This window comes from Heloderma suspectum, chromosome 10 (assembly GCF_057233095.1).
Source record: "Heloderma suspectum isolate Gila_16-S chromosome 10, 16-S_ref, whole genome shotgun sequence".
Taxonomy (NCBI): domain Eukaryota; kingdom Metazoa; phylum Chordata; class Lepidosauria; order Squamata; family Helodermatidae; genus Heloderma; species Heloderma suspectum.
In genome coordinates, this window is record NC_139467.1 from 42,855,817 (window position 1) to 42,881,984 (window position 26,168).

A 26,168-nucleotide genomic window follows, 5' to 3' on the forward strand; every position below is an offset into this window, starting at 1 on the left:
CAGGAGATTGAATACCAAATTGCTTCAGAGTTTCCTGCTTATTGATTGGTAGTATTCTGAGCAGAAAAAAAAAAAGCAATTGGGTACTTCCTCCACCTAAAGATAAGGTTGTATAAGTCAACCTCTATGGAGTATGGAAGGAAGAGTTCTGAAAAGCCACTTACAGAGTTCAGCTGCCAGCTGTTTTCAGACAGCAGGTGATATTTATCCACTTCAATATTTACCTAGGGAGGTGGTGGGCTCCCCCACACTGGGGGCATTCAAGGCAAGGCTCGACGGCCATCTGTCAGGGATGCTCTGACTTGGATTCCTGCATTGAGCAGGGGGTTGGACTCGATGGCCTTGTAGGCCCCTTCGAACCCTACTATTCTATGACTATTCTATGATTTGAATGACTGTGGCTTGCTTAAACTATTAAATTAGTAGGAGTAAGCCAGGACCAAACTAGCTTGTTCTCACTAACTGTAGTTTAAAACACAGTTCTGAGTTTGAACATCTTGAGACTGTGGTTTGTTTAGAAGTGGATACTTCCAATCTTTTCTAGTATGCAAACAAGAGAGAGAGTATGAGCCTAAGGGTCATTGCACATCATTCACATAGTGGGACATAAGGATTTCCTGTTCCATCTGAGTTGGGCCCAGGAGTCACCAGGCCAACAGATGCCCAAGTTTTCTAATAGAAATGTAGAGAGAGCTAGCCAAGGATTCCTTGTAAACATAATGGCTACAGTTCACTATACCTTTGAAAAATTATGATTCTACAGTCCAATGGACAGCAGACCTAATCACATTTGTACACTGCATAGAGCTCAGTAAAGCATACATTAGGTTCTCATATCTGGATAAGCCTCATAAATAGATTAGACTGACAGCTTTACCTAGGCCACCTTATCACATTGGCTCTGTCTCACTAAGCTCCTAGTACAAGGGACCTTTGGTCCCCTTTTCCTACCAGTTCCTGCATTGGATCTAAGCTTGGCAGCAGAAAAAAAACTAAACTCGCGTTGATCAAGCTGACTTGATTCTGGTTTGCCAGATACCTCAAGGCAGGATGGAGCAGAATATGAGTACCTCTTATGGGATCAATTTTTGTTGATGTTTGACACAGCTGTTGTCCAAAGAGAGTGCTTTATCCACTGGAAATAAAACTAATAATTAAGAATGTCTATTAGTCCAGTAAAGATAGTGAAAAATACATGCAGACTTTAAAAAAATTACCAAAAAAATTCCCCTTGAGAATGATCAGACCAGCATGAGGAGGAGCTTTGTAAAAGTTGCAGTGCCCGCCTCAATGCAAAGTGGTTTTTCTTTTTCATCCTCAGACTGGCTTTATTACAGGGCACATAGAGGCAACCAATCCAGGCACTGCAGGCCATGCTCCTGTGGAACCTTGAAAGGCCCAATGTGGTTGCTTAGACCTCTTCCCAGGCTCAGAGAAGGGGAGGGGGCATGCGTCAACCAAACAAGAAGTGACCTCTTCCCACTTCCTGCTGGATCAGAGCCTGGGAACTTTTGAAGGTCTCACCCAGTGCAATCTTATGTTTGTCTGTTCAGAAGAGAGTTTTATTTTATGGGTTCAATTGTGAACTGCCCAGAGAGCCTTGGCTATTGGGCAGTACAAAAATGTAAAAAATAAAACCATGTACAATTTGGATGTATTTTTTCTGAAGCAGCTACCACAACCTTCTGGTCCTTTTACAGGACAGTCTTCATATTCTTGCCCTGACAAAGTGGTTGTAATAAATTCAGAAAACCATAGAAGAGACTTTATACAGTAAGAACTTTATTGCACTATGTTCCAAGTGCTGAACCAGAAAGTGTGCCCGTTGAGCCCCACTCACAAGGAAGCTCTAGCATTTCTACTCTATGACAGAATGTGCATCACTGTGCACTTAACCTTCTCTGTTCTGTTAAGGTTGCAATACAAGCAAATATACTATAATACAGCAGAATGAAATTAATCCGTTGGGGAGGGGTCAAAAGAAAAATCCAGTTTGGGCTGGTCTTTGTTTGGCTACAGTATCTTACATTGTAGCTATTGTTTCTGGCAAAAATACCCTTACATCTTTGTAGAAATTAAACTAGTTACAAAAACAATTTGTGCCTTAATGTGAGCTTTGCGGGGGGGGGGGGGGGACACGAGTCTGATATTTCCAGCATTTTTTAACCTAGAATCTTATTTCCAGATAGGCATCCACTACCTAACATGCAAGTCATATTGTGTTGAACACTTGCATGTTTAACTACAATGCCAAAATCCCACATATACATTCCATATTTAGAGGGAAGGTGGCATTGTAGCAGCTAACACTTTTACAGACTTAAATCTGTTAAGGCTGCAACCCTACACAGACTTTCCTATGTGCAAGTCCCATTGAACTCAATAGGGCTTATGTCTGAGTAGATATGCATAGGATTGTGCTGCAAGGAAGGGCCTTATGTCTGAGGGGCTATAGGTTACTCAGGATTTCCTCACTCCAACTTTGGAAGGGGGACTCAGGAGATCTCACCCCCTCATAGTTGGTACAGAAAGAACTGTGCTGGCTGCCTTCCCAAGTTTGGAAAAGCAACCTCAGACAGGGGGAAAAGGGGGTGTTTGGGTGGGTAGGGAGGTAAGGAGTCTGGAGAGGCCAGGAGGCAAGCTATCCTGAGGCCTCTCCAGGCTCCTTCCCTCCCTCTCCAAACTGCTGTTGCTAGATGGGCAAAGAAATCATTCTAGCAAAAAATGCAGGGCAGGAGGACAAGGAGACAAGGATTGCCTCTGCCAATCTTCCTGCCCTGCACTGGAGGATCGGAAGCCTCCAAGTTTGGGGGCTTCTGATCATTGAGGGCACAATTGATAGGATCGTGCCCTCAAGTCACTCGACTCGATTCACTGGCACAGTACCATCGCAACGGGCTTTAAGTCTGTATGAAAGCTTTAAAGACTACAATCTGCTTTCTAAACTCAGAATGTTTAATGGGACTGTGTTAGGTGATTTTATAGAACCCAATAAGGTACCCTGTTCAGGAGTGCTGCAAGGCTTTGTCTATACCTACTGAAAGAACTGCTGGGAATGATTTACCAAAGCCTTTGACACTCTACAAGAAACTAAAAGGCAAGCTAACCCTAGACAGTGAATTCAAAATCTTTAGTAGCCAAACACATTTTTAAAATGCAAAGCTAGGTTGGAAAAAAGGACATAGCTTCTGTTGGCACCGCAACCGTGGATACAGCTTAGCTGAAGCAGTTTTGTAGAAAAGTCACCTAAAAGCTAGCTAACCCACAAGCAATGCCCTCCTATCCTTCCTAACCAAAATTCAGCAAATATCCCCATACATTACACCCTTAAGAAACATGCATATGAGGCATTGGCAGTGTGTAACCAGCAAGTTTCCCTTAAGAACCTGGTGAAAAGTCAAAAACAAGGCAATCAGTGGTTAAGGTGAGCTCTTCATAAGGCTCTGGAAAAAATGCCTACAGGTACTGAAGACCAAAGGGCACCAAAGCCCTATTGGAACTAGACTTCATTCAAGTTTATTCCTTTCAGAGAGGCAAGGATCAGAGAGGAAGCACACAGCCTTTCCATCCAGCCATTATGACAGGAGTTATTTTCATTACCTTAGTCAAACGTGTGTGCCTAGTCTCTTCCTACACTGAGTTTTTCTGCCCAAATTGCAGGAAGTTAACTCAATCCAAATTCTTTAGAGAAATGTATCTGTAGGAAAATGGTGGGCAACATTTCAGCACTGAGGACCATATCAAATAACTGCTGTCACATGATTTAGGCATCTGCACAACAAGGGCCAAAACATCACTCTTTGAAATGTATCATGGTCCTCAAAATTGTGGAGGGAGTCACAAAGTAACTCCACCCTTGTTTCAGATGACTAAATGCTTACACATAAATTGAATGATGCTTGAAGATGCCACCCAATTAAGAATAGGGCCCAAGATGTTATGTTTACCAAGAACACTCTCCCTGACATGAACATCCTGTCTACTGCGAACTGGACATACATATATACCACTATTTCAAAGAGCACCCAATTGGGACTTAAGGGTGTTGCCCACTCACCGCTACAAACACTCACTTCAATTCTGTCTGCCAGCTTTTAGCAAAAGAGAATAACTATTACAGGACTAAAAGAAATTTCTCGGCCAGGACCTAACTGAGGGGCCTGGTCCCACTCCAAGATTATAATTTTTGCACAGCCCAATACTCTGGTTTTCCTTGAAACATAGAATTGATTTTATTAATTTTTTTTTCCAAAAAGTTAAAAATACAGAAGGTTCAAGGAACTCCTGTCTCTTGGCAGGCGATCAGACTGCAACATGAGAAGACAATCCTTCACTGAAATGTTTTGTTTTAATTTTATTTTTTTATCACAATCATCATTAGGACAAAGGCTGAGGAGCACCGACTCCACTATGGTAAGGATGTTGTTCAATTCCAGAATTACATTTCCAGGTTCCACAAGTCCAGAAAGACAGCCATGATAGCATCAAGACTTCACAGAGGGTGCCCTGCTTACTGCACAATGCAGTGGCCATTGGCATCTCTGAAGCGTAATCGCATCTTCGGTCGGTATTTCTCAAGGTAGAGCAGCTGTTTGGAGTTGAATGCTCCCCTCCTCTTCCTGCAGAAACACAGCCAAAGCATTAGGTCTCCTACAAAAATACTGAGGAAACATCTACAATAAACTAGCTACCCCAGGCATGTGCAACAGACACCTACTCTCCTATCTAGCTCTACCACTCTACACCAAAGACAGCAGAACTCAAGACAAGCAAGTCTGAAGCACGCATGCACAGGCAATTGGATCTATGGGTTAAAATTAGGGTTCCAAGCATTTATTTAACTGGTAGATCAACTAAAGCTTTACTTGACGAGGACAGAGTTAGCTTACCTTGGTGGCATGGGAACCACACTCGCACCACTCCTTCCTGCATTGCTGGGGTGGCATGAAGTTCCCCTAACCACAAAGGAAAAGCCCATAGTGCAACTCCTCCCCATGCTAGTGTTAGCCTTTGGAAAACTGGGTTAAATGCTAGTATGTGGAGGCACAGGTCCACAACATGCTCGCCACTCAGGAGCGTGTTTTTTCTTCTGATGAGATTTCCCAGACCTTGTTCTGAGACCTTGGATGCCTTTCCACAGCTCAGCACTTACAAGGTCGAACTCCCACCCCCCATGACAAGCTTGGAGCTGAGAGGGAGGAGGGTGGGGACTTTCCCTTGCATGGTACTGGGCCTCCAAAGCTCAGCATATCATGAGCAAGACCTTGCTCCTTCCTGCTTGGTGGAAGGTTGCTGGCAACCACAAGTTTTGCCTAGCTGCCAAGGCTACCCCAAATTTGTGTTCCCCATTGGGGAAAAGTTGCAGCATGGGCTCCTCACATGGCCCAGGCTTCTCATGTTACCCGGAGGTATGACGAAAAGTGGTTCTCCTGTGGCTCCCATACTGCCTAGGTATCTGAAAACCCAGTTCACATAGTAGTAGCCTAACTCTAATATGCAGGGGCAAGGGGGGAAGTACCACTGCTCATTTTTGGAAGCTATTTTTCCTTCTGGTGTATTACTATAATAAGGACCAAAAAACATTAAAGCAACTTTCCCTTTAATAATGAGTGCTTGTGAAATTGTAAGTTCTCTTCCTTCAAATCTCAAAGGTGCACCTACACTGAGGTTTTCATAATATGCAAATTTAATAAAACAAGTATTCAGTAAAAGGATATGTGATTAGCAAAAGTATTTAATCTATTGATAGCCCCAGATACAGTAAAGGCTTTTCTTCCTCATTTAATGGATTGCACCAAAACTGCAATCCATTCAAAATCAGCACCTTTCCTGTCTCCATGAAACAAATGCCTGGAATGTTTGGGTGGCTCCTTTTAAGGGTCAACAACACAATAGGGTAGAGCTGGACACAGATGGGTTTGCTTCAGAACAGATTTAAGGTTTGCCTTATGATAAATTACATTTTCATCCCAGAATTCAGGGCGGCAAATATGGTCCCTGCACCCCTATTTTATCCTCACCACCATTTTGTAACACAGGTTAGGCCAAGAGGTATAAACTAGCCCAATATGACCCAGTGAGAGCTTTATGGCTGAGCAGGCATCAGAATCTTGATCCTCCCCTCCTGGCTCTTGGCTTTTTCCTTTCCCATTATACTCCCAGGCAATTGGAAAATCTAAGCGACATGAAATTTGGTTCAAGCTTCACCATTCATTAAAGCTTTGCTCTATTTGACTGTCACTCACCTGCTGATTTTCCAGTGTAGTGAAAAGGCAAATATACTAAACAGCTCTTTGACATGGTGCAGGGCTTGAGCCTTCTCATTGAAAAATAGGTTCAGAGGTTGAACCCCCCATGGGGGGTTGTGGCCCTTTCCTGGGAAGGTTGTTCCCAAATGCACATGGTTAATCTCTTACCAGAGTCTAGGTCTCAGTGTATTCAGCCAGCGGAGTGGAGAGAGCACTAGAATTGGACTGCAGATACACAGATTCGAAACATTCCTCACTCATGAAACTCACTACAGCTTTGGGCTAGTCACTTACATTGGTCATATTCAGACATAACAAACCATGGTTGAGACAAGAACACACCAAGGTCAACCACCGGGCCCATGCAGTCCCCTTCCCCCCATTCTTTGTGCACAAGGGGAGGATATTTAAAGCTCCCATGGTTAGTTAAACCACAACCATGGTTTGTTATTTTGATTTGTCAACTAGCTGTGGTTTGCACAAACCTGTTACCCTTATCTGGACAAAAAAGGGAAACTGTAGTTCATGCAAAAGCATAATCTGTAGCTTTAAATCTCCTCCTCTTGCATGCAGAAGGGAAGAGGGGGAGTGTATGAGCCCAAGGTTTAGCATTATTTCTGATATGGCCTCTCAGACCAGCCAACCCAACAGTGTAGTTATAGAATAAAATGGGGGGTGGAGAACCCATATATGCCACTCTGAGCTCCTTCCAGGAAGGGTGGGTAAATGTGTAAGTAGTAAATAAATACTGCACAGATAAGTCTGACTCTGCTCTAAGGTGACTCTCCACCAGACTACACAGCATGTAGCTTCTAAGAAAATATTAAAAGAAAAGCAGGTTGTGTCTACTTCCTCTGCTAAAAACAGAAGGATGCTGGCTCCATTAGGAAAAGACAGCTGTTTGCTCAACCATTCTGAATTCCTTTGGAAAGGCTGCCTCCTACCAACTGAGCCAGGAACAGCAAAGCAGTGCCTAAGATCAGCAGGGGAAAGCAACACTGCCAGGCAAGACAGGCTACATTTACTTCAGACTCCAGAGGAATTGGTCAGCTTCCCACTGAAGCGCAAAAAAAAAAAAAAAAAGCACCCCACCAAGTCAAGTTCTCTACCTAGAGCTTGCTTATTAAGGGGGTGTCATATCCTAGTGGCTTGTCACAAGCTGGGCTCTTTTCTTCTACTCATCACCTAAAAGGAAGGTAAGGGCCTTGGACCTTAAACAGCTGCACCCATTACAAATTCAGCAATGCTATGAGGAAACAGCAGCCTCTAACCAGCCTTGTGGAAAGCAGAGGATTGCTCAACACAAAGAATGCCATAGAGAAAGAGTGGAGGAGAGGCAACACAGTGGGGGACTAACCCCCTTCACTTACTGCCTTATAAACTGCACCGCGTCCTCATACTTCATTCCACATTCAATGAGTGCGAGAGCAACCAGAACTGGGGCTCTAGGAGAAAAAGAAAATTCAATACAGATTTAAACAAGGTCCAGCAAACCCTTCAAAAATAGATCCAAATCAGCGCAGCCATGGGCCCAAGAGTGCTTCTGTCTTCCAGCTACAGAACAACATTTGCTTGCTTGGTCTAATGCTGTCATCCCTGTATGCAGCACCAAATCAAGAGCTTGGTGGGTGCCTGATACAGAACAGCAGCACTGTAGTTTGCATATTTTGCTGAAAGATAGATCACAGATAAATGAGACTGGAAAGGGAATGCCTCTTTTAGAATGGTACCTAGCACCTCCAGGTTTGGAGGCTGTTGAAGAGATTTTTAAAAAGTTTCCCAATTAATCAGGGGCACTTTTTAAGTCAAAGGTTTTTTGATTAACTGATTTATCAACTAAACGTTAACAGCCCTGACTGTGAGCAGCACGAAGAGGCTCAGGACAACAGCTGCTGGCACCCCAATCACAACCAATCCATTTCCTTATGATGGAGAGAGGCAATGGCCAGTAGAGTTTTGAGTCATCCAAAGCCACAAGGTTCATGGCATCAATGCAAATCAGAGTTCCCACTTCATGTATAATAAACATGCATTGAAAGAAAAGTGAATATCTACCCTTTTACTGCTTTGCAGCTGCCCTTACTGGAAGCAGACAGGTTGCTTATAGGGGTACCTAAACTAAGCAAAGTGATTTTTCAGCATGTGGATTAATTGAGTCCCCTTGAGGATTACCACAGGGCCTGTTCTTTATCACACTGACATGGCCTTCATTGCAATGCTGTATAACATAAGAAGAGATTGGTGTTTGATACAGAATAAACTGGATAGAATAATAAAGACTTTTCATGACTGATCTTGAGTTATAAAAACAATCCCAATCAAATCAGGAGTCTTGGTGAGCAATTTCTGGGAAGAAGGGTGGCGGTGTATGAAACTGATGCATCAGCTTCCTAGCAGACAAATGTGCATTGATACACAGCTGGCACTGTTATGCTACAGACCTAAAGTCACAGCTTCAACTGGAAGAAACTGGACCACAACCCAGAAATCATCTCCTAAACTAAGAAAGCAGGAGGTTTACCTGCCCAGTCCTGCAACACAGTGTACAGCGACACAGCAGCCAGGTTCTTCACGGAATTTGGTTTTCAACAGGTTGAGCCAGTCCTCCACGATCTCACTTGGGGGGGGTGCTCCATCATCAAATGGCCAGTCCTTTGTAAAAGGGGAGAGAATGTTATTTCTGCTCAGTGCTCAAAGAGAGGTAACATGTCAGCACACGTCTTTTCAGACAGACCTATAGATATAATTGAATCTGGCCTAACCATCCCGCTTCCCTTTTCTCTCCCACTTTGGTCACTGCTTCCACTAAAAAATTCTACCTGAAAATCACAGGTAATTTCTTATTACAACAGTTGGGGGGGGGGGGTGCAGAGAGAGGAGAAATGCATGGGTTCCTGCTCCAAGGAGCGTACTGTCTAGAATGTCAACAGAGAGGTAGGGGAAAGGTAAACATGAACAAATGTTGTTAAATGTACTTAGGATTTGCTTCAAGCCAGGGAAGAGGACTGAGGTGGTAGGCCAACATTTAATGCAAAAGGGGGAGGGGATTTCCCCTTCCCCCATGTTGACAGACTTAAATCTCCCCATCTCTGCACTGTTGATAGCAATAGAAAAAAAAACTTGTATTGTGCTGCCTGAGGTCTCTTTTAGGAAAAAAGTTTCTGATCACAGTTCCTAGCACTAATAGAGGGGGTGGGGGGATTGTCAGGATCACAGCTGGGAAGGGTACAGTAAAACCTCCCCTTATTCTATGTTCCTAATGAAAGCTCCCCCCACTCCCATGTCCATCACATCTTTTAAAATTCCCCAATATGCTCTCTAGTGACACATTAAGCATCACATCTAGTTTGACTCATAGAGAGGAGATTTTGGAGTGGGCAAAAGGTCGCTGAGCTGAAGAAGCCAAGGTCATAGGCAAGGCTATGATGGAAAACAGGGCAGAAAGACAATAACGTGTCTTCTGTTGAGCAGCCTGAAGGAAGATCTATTGAGGGCTGAAAGGGAAAAGCACATGCCTCGTCTGCTGAGAATGTTCCTGCACAACAGAACACCATGTTATCAACATGAAACTGTCAGCTGCTGATCACAGTTCCTGGAACAGACCTCAAGCACCACAATAAAACTACCAGTGCTCAGACTGCAGAGCCTTGGGTTTTTCACAGGTAAACAGCCATATAAGGCTGGCACTGCAGCAGCTTATCAGGCCAGATGCCAGCACCAGGGGGGACTTCCAAACCTCAGATGAGGGGAAGTACAAGAGCCTATGTTCAACAGTAGAGCCACTGCAATGACGTTTCCACTGACATAAGTTCAGTTAAGTTTCACCTGATCCAGCAAAACATGGAGCGCTGTGCTTTTTTAAAAAAACAAAAAAAACAAGCCAACTGAAGCAGAAGAAATGTCATATCTCATAAGATAAACCCTTCAGATTAACAAACTTTGAAAGAGCCCAAGGGATAGAAGCTGTGCTCATTTCTACTAGCAATAATTTGTATGGCATGTTAAATTTGCTTTCTGTTTCCTTATTTGCTTTCACAACAAACCCATGAAACTGGTTGCTATTCTTATTTTACATATGAGGAAACCAAGGCTGAGCCAGAAAGGTTTGCTCTGAGCCACACAATGAGCTGGGCTTCCAGATCAAAGTCCAGCTCTTTCAATTAAATAATTTGGTTGTACTCTGCTCTCAGCTTGCAGTCACTCAGAACCCACCAACTACAATTTACACACATTTTGGACCAACCTGGAACCCACAGCAAATGAGAGGAAAGATATGTGTTTTTCCCAGACCCAGCTACTTCCCCACACTCCATAATGAACCCAAACATTTTTAGAAAATAACTCTCATTTCTCCTGCAGATTATCTTAAACCATGTCTGCTATGGTTTAGCAGACACAACCCATTTTTGAAAGCAGACACACAAACCTGTAAACTTTCAGCAGCTGACATGGATTAACACCGATACCATCTATCCCTGCCCCCTTGCCTTTTCCTTCATTTAGGGAGCAATCCTATGTTCCCTAGACAACGCATGATTTTTTGGTTTCTGGGCTCCAAGGTTGGAACCGTGGCTCCAACCTCGGAGCCCAGAATCCACACTCTCTGCCCCCTTGTAGCTGGCACAGTTCCCTCTACACCAGCTATGTCTCTGTGCTTGGAAATGGAGTGTGGGGAAAAGGGGGAGGTCCTGGGGGTGGGAAGGAGAGGAGAGCATGGAAGTTGCGTTATGCGGCCTCCCCCCGCCCCAGCTCCTGTTGCCTGTCTGGCTAAAAATCCAGGGCAGCTAGAACATGGAGGCAAGGATCACCTCCGTGCTCCAGCCGCCCTGCATTAGATAGCCTTTAGCCTCTGTGTTCAGAGCCTGACAACTATCTCCAAAGGACTGCACCCTTAATCTCTTTATTGCATATGCTTATTTACCAATACTACCAGCTCAAGTAGGCTATGTCTAATTCTGGTGCCCTTTTTTACCATCTGCCAAAGAAGGATGAGTGACTGTCATGTATGCATGTCCACCCCCATCATCCCAAACATTCCTACAAGAAAAGGACAAGCTATTATTTTGAAATGTTTTTAATTACATTTGTATCCTGCTGAAGGACATGTGTGTACATGGTTCTCCTCACCATTTTATCCTCACAACCACCCTGTAAGGTAGATTAGGCCGAGGGATAATGCAAATCCAGTGAGATTTATGACTGAGGGGGATTTGAATTGGGTCTCCCCAGTCTACTGTTGTGCTTTTCTAGGACTCAACAGATTTGTTCTCACCTTAAAATTCAACTACAAAAGGGCAAAACTAGGTTATAGGTAGAAGGTAGCCTCTGCCCTGCTCATATCATCAGGACTTTGCAACAAATAGTGAGCTTTAGATAGTGGCAATGTAAATTTATCAGCCAGATAGTCATTCAATTTCATTTCTGAATGTGACAAAATACCTGGAGTCTCTTTCAGAAGAAAAAACAGCAAAGGGGGAGTGGGGGGGGGAGAAGACGAGAGGAGAGAATGTGGAAGTGATATGTTAAATCAAGCTCTCTCAAAACAGTGCAACAGACTGGGAGAAAAGAACCGGGGGGGGGGGGATCAGTCTTACTTCTCTTTTGTTTAATTTTGTCCTTTTCTTCTAACAGGTGCAGAGCCAGAGGATAGTTGAGAAAACTCCTTATCCTGTGGAAGCTAGTTTACAGACTGAACTACCATGAGCAGCAAGCCTCCTGTCATACTAGGAAGAGCAAGCATATATTGCAGGAGTTGCTGCTTTGGATTCACTGAGCAGTCACTGACATGAGAAAACCCAGAGAGAAAGCAGAGGAAAAACAAGGACTAATCTGCAGTCACAAGGTGTCATTATTAACCTCAAGGTGAGAGTAGTCAGAGTACCACATAAACTCAGATTGCCCAGACCACCACCCCATCATACTGTGGCAGTGATCAGATGCTGGGCAACACACTGAACACATCTAACCTATGAATTAGTCACATGTCAGTTCATTGCTCAAATAGTCTGCCCATCATCTGACTAAAAATGTGCATGGGGAGAGAAGTGGAACTGTGTTGTTAACAGCTGCCAATGATGCTACCCTCATGGGCAAGAGGCTTGCCACAGCAGACCTAAAACCCACCAATGGTCCCTTTACTGCAGTGCTAAGCAAACATGATAACTAAGCATCAACATGCTCTGAGGACATGTTCAAATGAGCAGTTGCTTCAACTTAAAAGCCTTAAAAAGCTTTAATTCCAGTAATGATCTTACCAAGAGGTAAGTTAGTGAGAAGTTATCAGTTCCCTCTTCCACATACTCTTAAACTGGTTGTTCATGTAAATCAGCTTTCCCTAACCTAGTGCCCACCAGATGTGTTCGACTACAACTGCCAGCATACCCCAACCAGCCATCTGGAGGGCACAAGGCTGCAGAAGGCTGATGTAAATAACGCCAAAGGAGCCCAATCCATGCCTTCCTAGGATTATCCAAAGTGAACTTCCTCATCTCTCAAGAAGAAAGTGGAGAGGGAGGAGCGGAGATGGAAGACAGCAAATGTAGATCACTGGCTCTGTCTGCCACCTCCCCCAACCCCTTCATCATACTAAGCTACAGTTTTGGAACACCCAATCACCTGCTGGAGCTAGAGGGCAGAGACTGCAGCAGGAACAGATGAGGCATCTCCTTAAGTTTCACCGCCAGCCAAGGCAGTTGCACCAAGTGCATTTGTTAACTGCGCATTTAACAAACATACTTGGTGCACGGAACATTGCCAGTGATCAGGTGTAAGGCTGCCAGACGCTAATCGTGTTGATGTGTCAAAACAGAACACTTTAATCCTTTGTGGGATCAAGGCCACTGGGAACTGTGCATTATTCTAAGGCTGCTGTTAATGTACTGAGATAATAAAAGCAGAAAGGGGAATTTTAAATGTGAAAAGGCTGAAAGTGATCATTTGATTGCCTTTTTGGAGGATCTTTTTGCATTATTGGTAGGGAGAGAATCTGATAATGTATTGCTTGATTCTACTTATCAAATTAATTCAGCTAAATTTTCATAAACAAAAATTAGATAGTGATATTTTAATTTTACTCCGGAGGATGAGATGGCTAGATAGCATCACCGATGCAATGAATATGAACTTGAGCACACTCCGAGAGAGAGTGGAGGACAGGAAGGCCTGGCGTATTATGGTCCATGGGGTCACGAAGAGTCGGACACGACTTAACGACTGAACAACAAAGTTATCCACAGTTAGTCTTAAAAGCTGCTTGAAAGTAGATAGATGGTAAATGGACAAACATTTTGCTGAACGTTCAACTATCAGGATGAAACTTTGTTATTTATAGGAAATTTGGATTCAGATGAAGTACAAGCAGAGACATGGAACAATGTAATCAAGCACAGATGGTAGAGGGAGAAAAAACCTCCTCTCAAGCTAATGGTTGAAACAATGAAGATGAACAAAAATGTAAAACAGAATTTAGTACAACAAAGGAGAGAATTATTGCCTGTATGAGCTATAGGCCAATATATCCAGTTAAAGAGGATTTTTGTTTGACTGGTTTGATTATTTTCTTATTTCTTCTCTTTCGTTTTCTTTCCCCCCTCCCTTTTTAATTTTATAATAATTGGTTTATAATAAAGTTAGTTTTTTAAGTATTAATGATGAGGGTCTAAACAGAGTTAAGAGAAGAAGAGTTGCACAACTTTTAAAGGGTGAGATTATATACCTACAGGAAACCCATAGTAAGAAACAACATGAGCATTATTTTAAAGGACTGATAGCTGGGAAGGTATTTTTGTCTTGTGCAAAGGGAGTTTCACCATATATAAATATTCATCAATCCTGTTTGAAATATCAGATCAAGGAAGTGATACAGAAGACAGATATTTTTCATTAAACTAGAGGACCAGCTTTCCCTGGCAAGGGAAACCCAGAGATCAAAGAAGGGTTTCCTTGCTAGGGCTTCTCTCCAATTGCTGGGGAAGGGTCCCCACGGCCCTGCAGGCTGCACTAGGAACAGCCAAGGGCTTCATGAAGCCTGGGGGATATGCACCACTGATAAAAATCAACCTCTTAACTCACATTTGGGTATTATTGTTGGATACTCATTCTGTGTATTTTTTGTTTTTGTAGTTCATTTATTTATTGTGAAGTTCTGTTTATGTATGTATGCGATTTAAAAAAAAAGAAAAGAAAACCAGTGCAGAGGCTGTAAGAAAAAAAGAAACTGGAGAGAAATGAGATCTCATATAATCACTGATCAGAGTAGACCCACAACATTTTGATACCCGAAGCAGAAAATTCAAGTGACACCAAGACATACACATGAACGAACATGGGACACAGTGCACAGGAAGGCCTTCCTACACAGGTCTTATTGGAATTAACTTGGTTTCTGTTCTAGCCACAACATATAGTGCATCTCCACAATTTACCAATCACCTGGGGCAAGCAGTAATTGACCCTCGGCAACCATCTGAGTGAGAACCTGCACTTACCCCTCCCACCTCCATGATCACAGAGTGGATGGGTGTCCCTGAACAAATAACCAGCAAGGCTCACCTAGTTGATTCAACACTCAAACAATTCCATATCTAGAGAAATACACCACCAGCTGTATGGCTGAACACAGAGGATTACAAACTGCTCAGTGACCCAGAATCGAAGCCGGTGCTGCACAAGTACTGCACTGCTCCACAGCTGCAAGTCAGCTTCCAAGGTGCTTCTTAACGATATGGCAAGACAACCAGGTAGTTCAAAAAAGCACCCCCGTTCTGTGCTTAATTGAATTTCCCACTCAGAACTTGAAAAATACTCACTAGAACTTGGATTCCTTCTTTTTCAACTGGTGCTTTATCATAGGTAGCATCACAGACTCGCACCAAGGTTGTCACTCCATATTTCTTCAGCTCCTTTGAGAACAAACAATAAATATGTCAAATTGACTTCCCAGAGCAAGAGAAAAAAACCCTTTGCTTCCAGAGGCAATACAGGGCTTTATCAATAACTGGTGGTAGGTGGCAACCTAGGGCAGCCTTCCAAGAATTTGCATGTTTGTTGCAATAGTAACAAATGAGAGTTCTCCTTCCTCGAACTGCACTGGCACCTGTACTTCAACTGGCCAGGCACAGCAGAGCGTAAAGAGGGGTAAAGCGCTTTATACCGAAGAGGAGGATCTGCCAATGGAAGGGCGCACAATGGAGCGATGAGTGCAGATGAGCTCTACTCATTGATAGGTGTGGAGGGGACAAGCTTGATATTTGGGTTAGAGTACTCAAATGCTGACCGCCAGCTCTGAAAAAGCAGCCTTCCAGTACTGAACCATTCTGTCAAGAGGTAAAAGCAAAGCAAGAAGAAAAGAAGCAGAGTAGTTAAAAGATAAATTCACACCCACCCCATTTGTTTGTAAAATACAGATTTTGGGCACAACCACCAGGATCTGTTCTAGTACAAGCCACCAATAGGGATGGAGCACAAGCACATACGAGGCATGGGGCAGCTACTCATTGCCATGTCATTTTCATTAACCTGGCTGGTGGACATGCTGAACATGTTCTACAATGTTCTATTCTGAAATTGTTCCACCTAGGTGTAAGAGATGACCCAGGTCAACACAGAATTTGAAAACCCTTTGATTTGTATCTAATTCTAATCTGTTAGCACAAATTCTCCATGGCCTCCTATACCGCTATTTAACTTGCATTAGGCAGTTGTGTATTAGGGGCTGCACCGCACAAAAGGATTACCAAATTTGGAGGAAAGGCAGTACTTGACAAAACACAAGGATGGGATAAAGGATGATGAACTAGTAACATGGCAAACTGACGAGTCACAAATGCTTCCTTTTGGTCCATGGTTAAGAACTATCATGCAGGTCCCAGGTAAGAGGTGAAAACTCAAATTACCACAAGTTCCAATGAGAGCCACGCTGCCCACACAGTATCCAAGACTAGAATGCAGAAACTCAAGACAGGTAGAACAATATAAAATCATCTAAGACAAGGGTACAGTATGTTTAGTAGCACTCTTGTCCTTAAAGTGAAGGCAAGGTAATCAAAACAAGAAGGGAGAGGACAGGCTCCACTAGCTTTTCCTCCTGGGTGTGCAGGCTCTAATGGTCTGCAAAAATTGTTAAAGTAAGCCCCAGCAAAAATAACTGTCTTGCTTGCATTCAATTAGGCTTAACAGATGTTATCACTGCAGCAGTCTTGTTTTTCAATGTAATTTTTTTTTGCATCCTAAGCTATATTCATGGGGAAGGAAATGGACTGATGGAATCTATCAGTACCATACAGTAAATAACATTTAAGAATGAATTTGAAACTGCGGGGGGTGAGTGGGGAGGAGCAACTACTGTTAAGTGTTAACTGTTACGCTTCCCAGGCATGAAGAAGGTACACATAAGAAGCGTGAAATAGCAAAGTTAGCACTGTCTGGTCCCCAGCCTCCTTTAAATGGAAGCATGTGGTTGCCTGGTTTACACAGCCCTCAGACATTTCTGCTCTGAAGGACAGCTTTGTTTTCTGGCTTCCTGGTAATGCACTATAAGTAGAAATTACTGTTAGAGTAAGCAAACACTACTCCAGTTTAGCTGAAAAATGTGGAAAATAAGCAATATTTTTCCTCCCATTGGACCTGCATCCTCATGAGCTGAACTTCACAATCTCAGTTTACTTTTTAAATACACATTCTGCCCACAATATACATTGAGTTCTATAATCTATATAGTTATGACATGATCCTGACAAAGTCTAGAATGAGGGGCCACTCCAAATTAAGTATTAGTATTTGAACTGGCTGCCAGCAAGGCAATCCCTCAATGAACAATGAAGCCTTACATCTGATAAGCAGCAGTATCTGATGCAGAGGCCATCGTAGAAAGTATGAAAGGAAAGGGAGAACTTATTAGGTCTTTTGCAAGTGCAGGAACATTTGACACACAGAGGTCAGGTAAAAATGACCTTCATTATATTGTCATCCATACTCCTATATCACATAAGCTGTCTGCTGCAGTTTAGGTCATGTGGATCAATAATGGCCTTTGGCAGCAAATCAACACAAGGATGAGACAGCTCCATTAATTTCAAAGTTGAAAAATATTGAAAAAATTTATCATGGAACAGTTAAGTAACTAACCTGGATCTTTTGGAGTCTGACAGTGTCATTTAAATTCTCACCCTGAAAACTGTACTTGATCTCCAGTTTTTGAAAAGTGTAAGTACAATGCGACTTCAGAAATTCTCTCCCTTGGACCAGCATTCCAGAAATCCTCAGGCTTTAAGAAATTGGAACAGGTGGAGTATATGGCCATCTCCCTCAAGAAGCAGAAAGCGCTCAGGAGACTCACATTGTAGGAACATTCACAAAAGCCTTTAGGCTGGTGGAAAAACCATACATTTGCTGTATCTGGTCACCCAAGTGAAAGCAAAGAGGGAATAAAGAACTCTTCCCCAAGGGTTGTTTGCTCAGGCAACACACATACAGATCTGGCACATCACTTGCAGATCTATCCCTGTGGTAAGTTCCTTAGTGTGAACACTTTCTCTGCATTCTGGCATAGTTTCTCCCCCACTCACTTCCTGTATCTCAATGTGCTGATTTGTTTCAACCTACCATTATTGTGAACTCCAAGCAAGATGGCCTGCATTCAAGAGTGCCTTTTCCTGTGGGAAACCCCTGAAACCCCTGAGGGTGGGGAATGAGGAGGAGAAAGGATAGCAGATGGACCTAGGACAGGGGTGGGGGGACCCCACCCCACCCCAGGTCACATTCCCTTGGTTTTGCTAGAAGACTGAACTGATCACTTGTAGAGAGCTTTTGAAATTAGCACAAGGACTATGGGCTTCCACCCTTGGCCTAAGAAATACATGCAGATGCTAGAAAAAACCTAAGACAATGCAAAAATTTGAGTCACCACATTTCAGTGCTACAGAATCCCTGAGATTGCAGAGGATTCTGGGCCAATGTTTTAGAGCTCTCTTTCAATGAAGAGCACATGAACTGAGAGCATACTTTAGAATTCACCCAGTAATTTCCCATGTCTGCACATTGCCAGAGAAAATTGGCAGTGGTGGAATATCTGTTTTCTAGCTTATCATCTGCTGGAGTTACACTTCAGTCTCAATCACTGTGGGTGACAGCTGTCTGCCATTACTGATCTTTTCACTGAAGAATCCCTGATAAGGTTCTGAAGGGCCCCTTGGGCTTTCCAGAACACAGTTTTAAAAGTACTGCTCTCAGCAGACTGGGGCCTACATCAATCTGTGTGTTTTCCAGGCACTGTTTTCTGAGTGCTTGTTCAAACACTTTATGCCATGATATGGATAACCTTCTTACCTCTGTGAATTTGGTGAGGGTTGCATTGGTTGGATTGTGGGTGATCAGGAAGCGCATACTCTCATAAGTAATCTCCACTGGAGCAGGACGGTTCATAATGGCGGAGGGTAGGGGAGTGTATTGGGGGGAAAATTCAAACCTTGCAACGTTTCACAGCAGAAAACATTAAAAAAAAAAGACCACTGAAGTGTCCGGGAACTGATCAGAGCCTTCCTTGTTTACTTGGTTTGTTCTTCAAGATGATTCTTCACTTCAAGAAAAGCAGGTTTGCTTCAGCATCTGCTGGAATTCAGCCTCAATCACTGCAGATGGTGCTCCTTCAGATTCTGCAGTCTCCTACTACATGCAAAAAAATAGGCAGCCTTTACTACATTTAGGCACTGGTGTGGCACAAAGAAAACGTAAGGGCAAGTCTTCTATCCACTTGGGTTCAGCCAGGCTTTGCTTCTCTAGTGTCACTAAGAGGAAGAGGTTTCCAATGTGCAGAAGATAACCCCATATATTTGAGGCGTATGTCTCGGTGTCTGGAGTCTTCAAGGCAAAGTTTAGTTATGGCACGTAAGACCCTGGCCCCCAGCTCACTTCTCAGCCAGGGTGTGGTGCTGGGCCCGGCAGAAATCTGCCCTGACACGCAGAATCGCCATAAATGTGTGGCGTGGATTCGAACGGAAAACCTAACAGGAGAAAAAAATATCTACACTTAGAGCTATGAACAGACCTCTCAAAAAAGTACACAAGGAAGAGTCAAAACAGCTCCAGCATTAAGATTTCAAAAAGCAAACCTGCTTCTGGAACTGTTTGGGATATACAGTGATTACTGCCTGCAGAACATTCCTGTGCTATGAATTCTCTCATTTTGATTAAACAAGGCCTGCTCTCATGTTATCATTTGATGCTTATGGCCTTGTCTGTGGTTGAGATCTTTGGGTTTCCAGATCACACACGCTATCCCCCCTGCACGCACATTCAGGAGCAATTCCTGCTTCCATCAAAGCCTATCATGTGACCTAGGCCTTAGGGTTGCAAATGTGTCCCTTAACTCATTCGTATCCAGAAACAAACACTACCCCATAAAAATCTGTTACCTTTCATAACCTGATTATAGAAGTTTCAGTTTCAAGTCAAGCAAGGTGAGAGTTTCATCAAGTGCTCTGTTTGCCTCAACCGCATACACACAAGTCATGCCAGAAGGAAGCTGAAAGCCACGAACAGTCCAACTCACATTTTCACAAGGCAGAGTGTTCCATGACGCATAGCATAAAACAAATACCAGGAAATTCTAACCTGCATCACTTCTGTGTTGATCTTTACCAAGGTTATGACGTCCGCCAACTAAGACAATGAACTAAGGAAGGAATTGCACTTCAGTAGCCTGGCTACATATTCCAATTAAACATTGAAACAATATTGTCTACACAATCTTGAGTGGTTAATGCAAAGGAGCTTTATCCATAGGCAAGAGGCTGGACAGTGTCCCGGAAAGGGCCACCCAGAATCTGTGCGAAATTACACCATTTGCATGTAAAAATGCGAATTTATTTACAGAATGCATGTGAAAATGTTTTTAGCCCTTACAATTAAGGACTTCCAAATACAGAAATGTCTGCAACAGCCTGAAAGCAGCCTAATGTGAGAACAGACTACAAAGCTCTCATTTTCCCCAACAACCTTACAAAGTGACTGGTTTTTAAGGTTGAAAAGGAGATAGGCCCCAGTGGGCAGTTTCAGTACCACAGACTGCTGTAAGCCTTACACTGCTGATATGCAAGGAGCGAGATACTGCTGCTTATCTCTCTCCTTGCATATCAGCGGTCTAAGGCATACAGCTCCCCCCACGTGTGGCAGAACTGTCCAAAGACCACAGCATGTTTGATATGAGGTAAGGTGCAGCCAGTTGCTAGGCAAACTGATTTAAACAACATAGTATGTAAAGCAGGTACTTGTCTGTTAGGGCTGGGAATTCAATCATGCAATATAGATGCAAGAGAGAAGGGATTAGTATAACAGCTGCTACTCGCATAAAGGAACTGAAGCTTCCATGTAGATACCTTTGCTGTGATTACCCTCTGTAGTTCCTGCAGGGACGGTATTTCTCATGGGTAGCAACCAAGCCAAGCACTGACTATTAACCTCCTCTACTCTTCAGTTTCCTCTACTGTACAACTCCCACAAAAGTTAGCGAAACTTACATATGTGGAGTATCGAGCAAGATGCTCAACAAAGGGTGGGAGTGAGTGTGGTGCTCGACAATAACCAAATATGACAACAATAAATTTTTAAAAACTCAATTCAGTGCATAAACTATTAAATTTATACTTATATGTGAGGCCTTGTCAGGTAGCATGGAAGAGTATTATAAGCTAAGTAAGGAAAAGCACAAGTTGGAAACACTTTAGGAACTGAGGATGCATTATATGACTTCACGACTCTGAAATTGCACTCAGAAGAAAGGAAAACTGGGAATATCTAAACGGTCTATAATGTCTGGACCAGTTTTGTACTAACAGAAGTTACTACCCTACAAATTCTTTTAGTAGGCTGCCTAATTACACATTTGTTGTTCAGTCGTTCAGTCGTGTCCGACTCTTCGTGACCCCATGGACCATAGCATGCCAGGCCTTCCTGTCCTGCGCTCTCTCCCGGAGTGTGCTCAAGCCCACATTCACTGCATCAGTGATGCTATCTAGCCATCTCATCCTCTGCCGTCCCCTTCTCCTTTTGCCTTCAGTCTTTCCCAGCATCAGGGTCTTTTCCAGAGAGTTTTCTCTTCGCATTAGGTGGCCAAAATATTGGAGCTTCAGCTTCAGTATCTGTCCTTCCAATGAGCACTCAGGGTTGATTAACTTTAGGATGGACTGATTTGACCTCCTTGCAGTCCAGGGGACTCGTAAGAGTCTTCTCCAGCACCACAGTTCAAAAGCATCAATTCTTCGGTGCTCAGCCTTCCTTATAGCCCAGCTCTCACACCCATACATTACTACTGGGAAAACCATAGCTTTGATTAGACGAACCTTTGTCAGCATAGTATTGATATCGCTGCTTCTTACTATGCTGTCTAGGTTTACCATAGCTTTCCTCCCAAGGAGCAAGCGTCTTTTAATTTCATGGCTACAGTCACCGTCTGAGGTGATCTTGGAGCCCAAGAAAATAAAATCTGTCACTGCTTCCATTTCTTCCCCTTCCATATGCCAGGAAGGGATGGGGCCAGATGCCATGATCTTCGTTTTTTTAATGTTGGGTTTCAAACCAGCTTTTGCACTCTCCACTTTCACCCTCAACAAGAGGCTCTTTAGATCCTCTTCGCTTTTTGCCATTAGGGTGGTATCATCTGCGTATCGGAGGTTGTTGAGAATTCTCCCGGCAATCTTAATTCCGACCTGTGATTCATCCAACCTGGCGTTTCTCATGATGTACTCTGCATATAAATTAAATAAGCAGGGCAACAATATGCAGCCTTGTCGTACTCCTTTCCCAATTTTGAACCAATCGATTGTTCCATGTTTGGTTCTTACTGTTGCTTCTTGACCCTCGTACAGGTTTCTCAGGAGACAGGTAAGGTGGTCTGGTACTCCCATCTCTTTCAGAATTTGCCACAGTTTGTTGTGATCCACACAATCAAAGGCTTTAGCGTAGTCAATGAAGCAGAAATAGATGTTTTTCTGAAATTCTCTTGCTTTCTCCATGATCCAGCGAAAGTTGGCGATTTGATCTCTAGTTTGTCTGCCCCTTCGAAACCCAGCTTGTACTTCCAGTAGTTCTCGGCTCGCATACTGCTGAAGCCTAGCTTGTAGGATTTTGAGCATAACCTTGCTGGCATGTGAAATGAACGCAACTGTACAGTAGTTTGAACACTCTTTGGTGTTGCCCTTCTTTGGAATTGGAATGTAAACTCACCTTTTCCAGTCTTGTGGCCACTGTTGAGTGTTCCAAATGTGTTGGCATATTGAGTGCAGCACTTTAACAGCATCATCTTTTAGGATTTTAAATAGCTCAGCTGGAATACTGTCATCTCCACTAGCTTTGTTGTTACTAATGCTTCCTATGGCCCACTTGACTTCACTCTCTAGGATGTCTGGCTCAAGTTCAGTGACCGCACTATCATGGCTATCAGGGACATTAAGATCTTTCCTGTATAATTCTTCTGTGTATTCTTTCCACCTCTTCTTAATCTCATCTGCTTCTGTTAGGTCCCTGCCTTCTTTGTCCTTTATCATGCCTGTCTTTGCATAAAACGTTCCCTTGAGATCTCCGATTTTCTTGAAGAGATCTCTAGTCTTTCCCATTCTGTTGTTTTCCTCGATTACTTTGCATTGTTCATTTAAGAAGGCCTTCTTGTCTCTCCTTGCTATTTGGGGGGATTTCAAACTTTAGAAGGCAAGAGGTTGAAAACCCCTGCTGCTCTGGGATTATAGTATTTCTTTTAATTTGGGTTTTATTTTAAATACAATATGCCTTGGAATTCAAAGGAATAGAGAAAAATATAGCCACAGTTGCAGAGAAGCCTTTAATTACTATTTCCCTTTCACAGATCTTAACTGACCAGAATACTTTTATACTCAAACTTTTACCTATTTATTATAAAACTGTTCAGGACTTTGCATATGAACATTCATCTTATAGGCTGGCCTATAATGTCACAACCACTGCTGGAGAGTCTAGTAACACAGCGGCAAAGCAGGGTGAGGGACTGTTTCATCTCCCCACCCACCTCCAACACACACTCCTCTGACTTCGTTACACATGAGGAAGCCAGCTGACCTATATGGATCTACCTGGATCATTAAGTCTGATGAGTGGCTGAGACTGTTGTGCCCATCCCACAACCTGAAGGAAGTGAGGCATCAGGCACCTTGTGAGCATGCTCAAGCATGGGCTATAAAGTCACAACCACCACTAGAGTCTGTTTGGCATGAGTAATGTGTATACCTCCTTTTTTCTGCCTCTGTATTAACCTGTGGTAATAAAGGCAGGTTTGAAGGCTTTCAGGGTATGGAGGGCTGTTTGCATTCTATGCTATTACTATGTTAATTCGTCTTGCTTAGTTCTTTTCTTGGCTTCTGCTGGCTGTAGGGTAGCATTGTCTCCTTTAACATGGCATGCCCACATGGCTAGTACATTGGCTGTTCAAGTGAAGATATAAGAGTATATACATGTGGCTATAATATGGTTTGTATTACCTTTGCCCCTTGTTTACTAGAACATTGTTTATAAATGTTGTATTTACTTATGAAAATAGCAAGGAATGCTACAATAAACTTATATTGTTGGGTAATTGTTCATATTGTTTATATTTTGAAATTATTGTATTGTGTTTATCATGTTAGCCATTTGGGGATTACTTTTGGAGGAAAAAGCTGGTACAAATAAAATGAATTAATATCTTAACTTTCCTCCTCCCCTTTGAATTTAAGCTAGGGTTTGCTAGAACTCAGGCTAGAACTTGTTTTTACTAGTGGAGGTCAGTCAAAAAAACATGAGAAGTAAAGATGGTCTCTGAGCATTAGTCAAGTAACTATAAGCAGTCTTGCTTGCAGAGCCCTCAAAACTACACAAAAAAGCATTTTCCAGGCCATTTTTCTCTTATGGCAGCTGGAGCAATTAGAGTTCACACCTTCCTCTCCAACAGCCTTAAGGCAAGCAAAATGTACACAGAAAGAGTTAAGAGCTCATCCAAAGATCTTGGATCTTGATCTGACCAAAAAGTACTAGGTTCAATAACTGATCAGAATTCAGTCAGCAAAGAACTGAACATATCCAATAGATTATTTTTAAGGGCTAGACTCAAGTGAGCAGCATGCAGCAAATTTCAGGCTTGAATTACCAACTGGTCTTCTGATGCAGGTTTCTAATCACCAATGGTGACCAGAAAACATGTTACCAAGCAGAAGAATTCTAATTCTATGCAATGAAAACCATGAGGGTAATTCACACCTAGGATCCCTCCTATTGCCACTGTGAGCCTTTGTTCATTGTTCTTAGAATTTTAGGTCCCTGACTCTAACCTTAAACTGACACCCCTGGTGCACTTTTCATGGCAAGATTTACACAGAGATAGACCTACAATATAGCCCTTCTAGGGCACTGTTTACTACTGTGCAGATGATGTCCCCAAATTTCACCCACTTATGATTTAGCGTGTTCTTTATGTAGAAAACACATACCCAAATAAATGTTTAGATTTTTACCCCTGAGGGCAAAAATGTGCAATTTGGAGAAGAAAAACATCTACAAAAATTGCTGGGGGGGTTGTTTTTTTTAATTGGTCTGGGTGTTAATAAATGTCATCTTTAAAATAACACAATTAAGCAGAAGGGAACTATCCTGGCCATCACCCACTTGCAAGCCCTTAATGGCTTCCATGAAGTAATGCTCCAAGGTAAGACAGCATTTTAATTAAGTTGCCAAAGGCAAAGATGGGGATGCATTCAGTAACCTAAATCAAGCCTGATATAATTCCTAATCTAAGGGCGCAATCCTATGGCTGCTATACAGTGACTAGACAGCCATCGAATTGTTCAGTTTTCAGGAACCACGTCCCCACTCCCTCTGCCTTGTAGGAGGTGCAGATCGTCCCCAGGCTCTGCACTAGGAAGAGCAGCATGAAACAGGGCAAAAGAGGGCATTCCCCGGGGCAGGGAGTGGGGAAGTGCTGGTACAATGCTTCCTATGCATTGTCTGGCCTCCCTCCCGCTCCAAAGTCCCGCCATTAGACAGCTGAAATCAGCTGTCCAGCTGCTAACGCAGGGCAGCTGGAGCACAGAGAAGATCCCCTCCATGCCCCGCCCACTCTGCATTGGATAGGCGGTCACCACAGAGTTCAGAGGCAGCCGCCTATCCCCATAGGATTGCACCCTTCGTGACTGAAACCCAAATGTGCAAGTGAACACTGGAATATTAACTGAGTTCATTTGTGGATTTTCACCCACAAAAGTAGAATACTACTAAAATACCACCCACTTGTCTTTGCACATTATCAATACTTGAAAAGATCTACATTTCAGTTGTTTCACAGCAAGTCCCCCTTCATGGATCACTGCCTTGTTGTGGCGAAGGGGCTTGCGTAACTCAGTGAAGCCATAAGCTATGCCGTGCAGGGCCACCCAAGATGGACAGGTCATGGCAGAGAGTTCTGACAAAATGTGGTCCACTGGAGAAGGAAATGGCAACCCACTCCAGTATTCTTGCCAAGAAAACCCATGGAACGTATCACAAGGCTAAAAGATATGATGCCAGAAGATGAGCCCCTCAGGTCGGAAGGTGTCCAATATACTACTGGGGAAGAGCAGAGGGTATTTCCAAGTAGCGCCAGAAAGAGTGAAGCGGCTGGGCCAAAGCCGAAAGGACACTCAGCTGTGGATGTGTCTGGTGGTGAAAAGAAAATCCAATGCTGTAAAGAACAATATTGTTTAGGAACCTGGAATGTCAGATCAATGAATCAAGGTAAGCTGGAGGTGGTCAAACATGAGATGGCAAGATTAACCATAGACATCTTGGGAATCAGTGAACTAAAATGGACAAGCATGGGCGAATTCAATTCAGGTGACCATTATATCTACTACTGTGGGCAAGAATCCCTTAGAAGAAATGGTGTAGCAC

At 43.1% G+C, this 26,168-nt stretch overlaps 1 protein-coding gene across 2 annotated transcripts in view; it reads right to left on the reverse strand.

Annotated features, from left to right (window-relative positions):
* Window positions 1-4,339: 4,339 nt before the first annotated feature.
* Window positions 4,340-26,168, reverse strand: part of PTP4A2 (protein tyrosine phosphatase 4A2) — a 35,775-nt gene continuing 13,946 nt past the window's right edge. For both annotated transcript variants that reach the window (XM_084816042.1, XM_084816043.1), the window contains 5 exons: window positions 18,573-19,246; window positions 15,056-15,148; window positions 8,770-8,900; window positions 7,619-7,693; window positions 4,340-4,619 (listed from right to left, as the gene is read on the reverse strand). In XM_084816042.1, the coding sequence (XP_084672168.1) occupies window positions 4,511-4,619; window positions 7,619-7,693; window positions 8,770-8,900; window positions 15,056-15,148; window positions 18,573-18,668 (504 nt within the window). In that variant the 5' untranslated portion in view covers window positions 18,669-19,246 and the 3' untranslated portion in view covers window positions 4,340-4,510. The remainder of the gene's footprint in view (window positions 4,620-7,618; window positions 7,694-8,769; window positions 8,901-15,055; window positions 15,149-18,572; window positions 19,247-26,168) is intronic.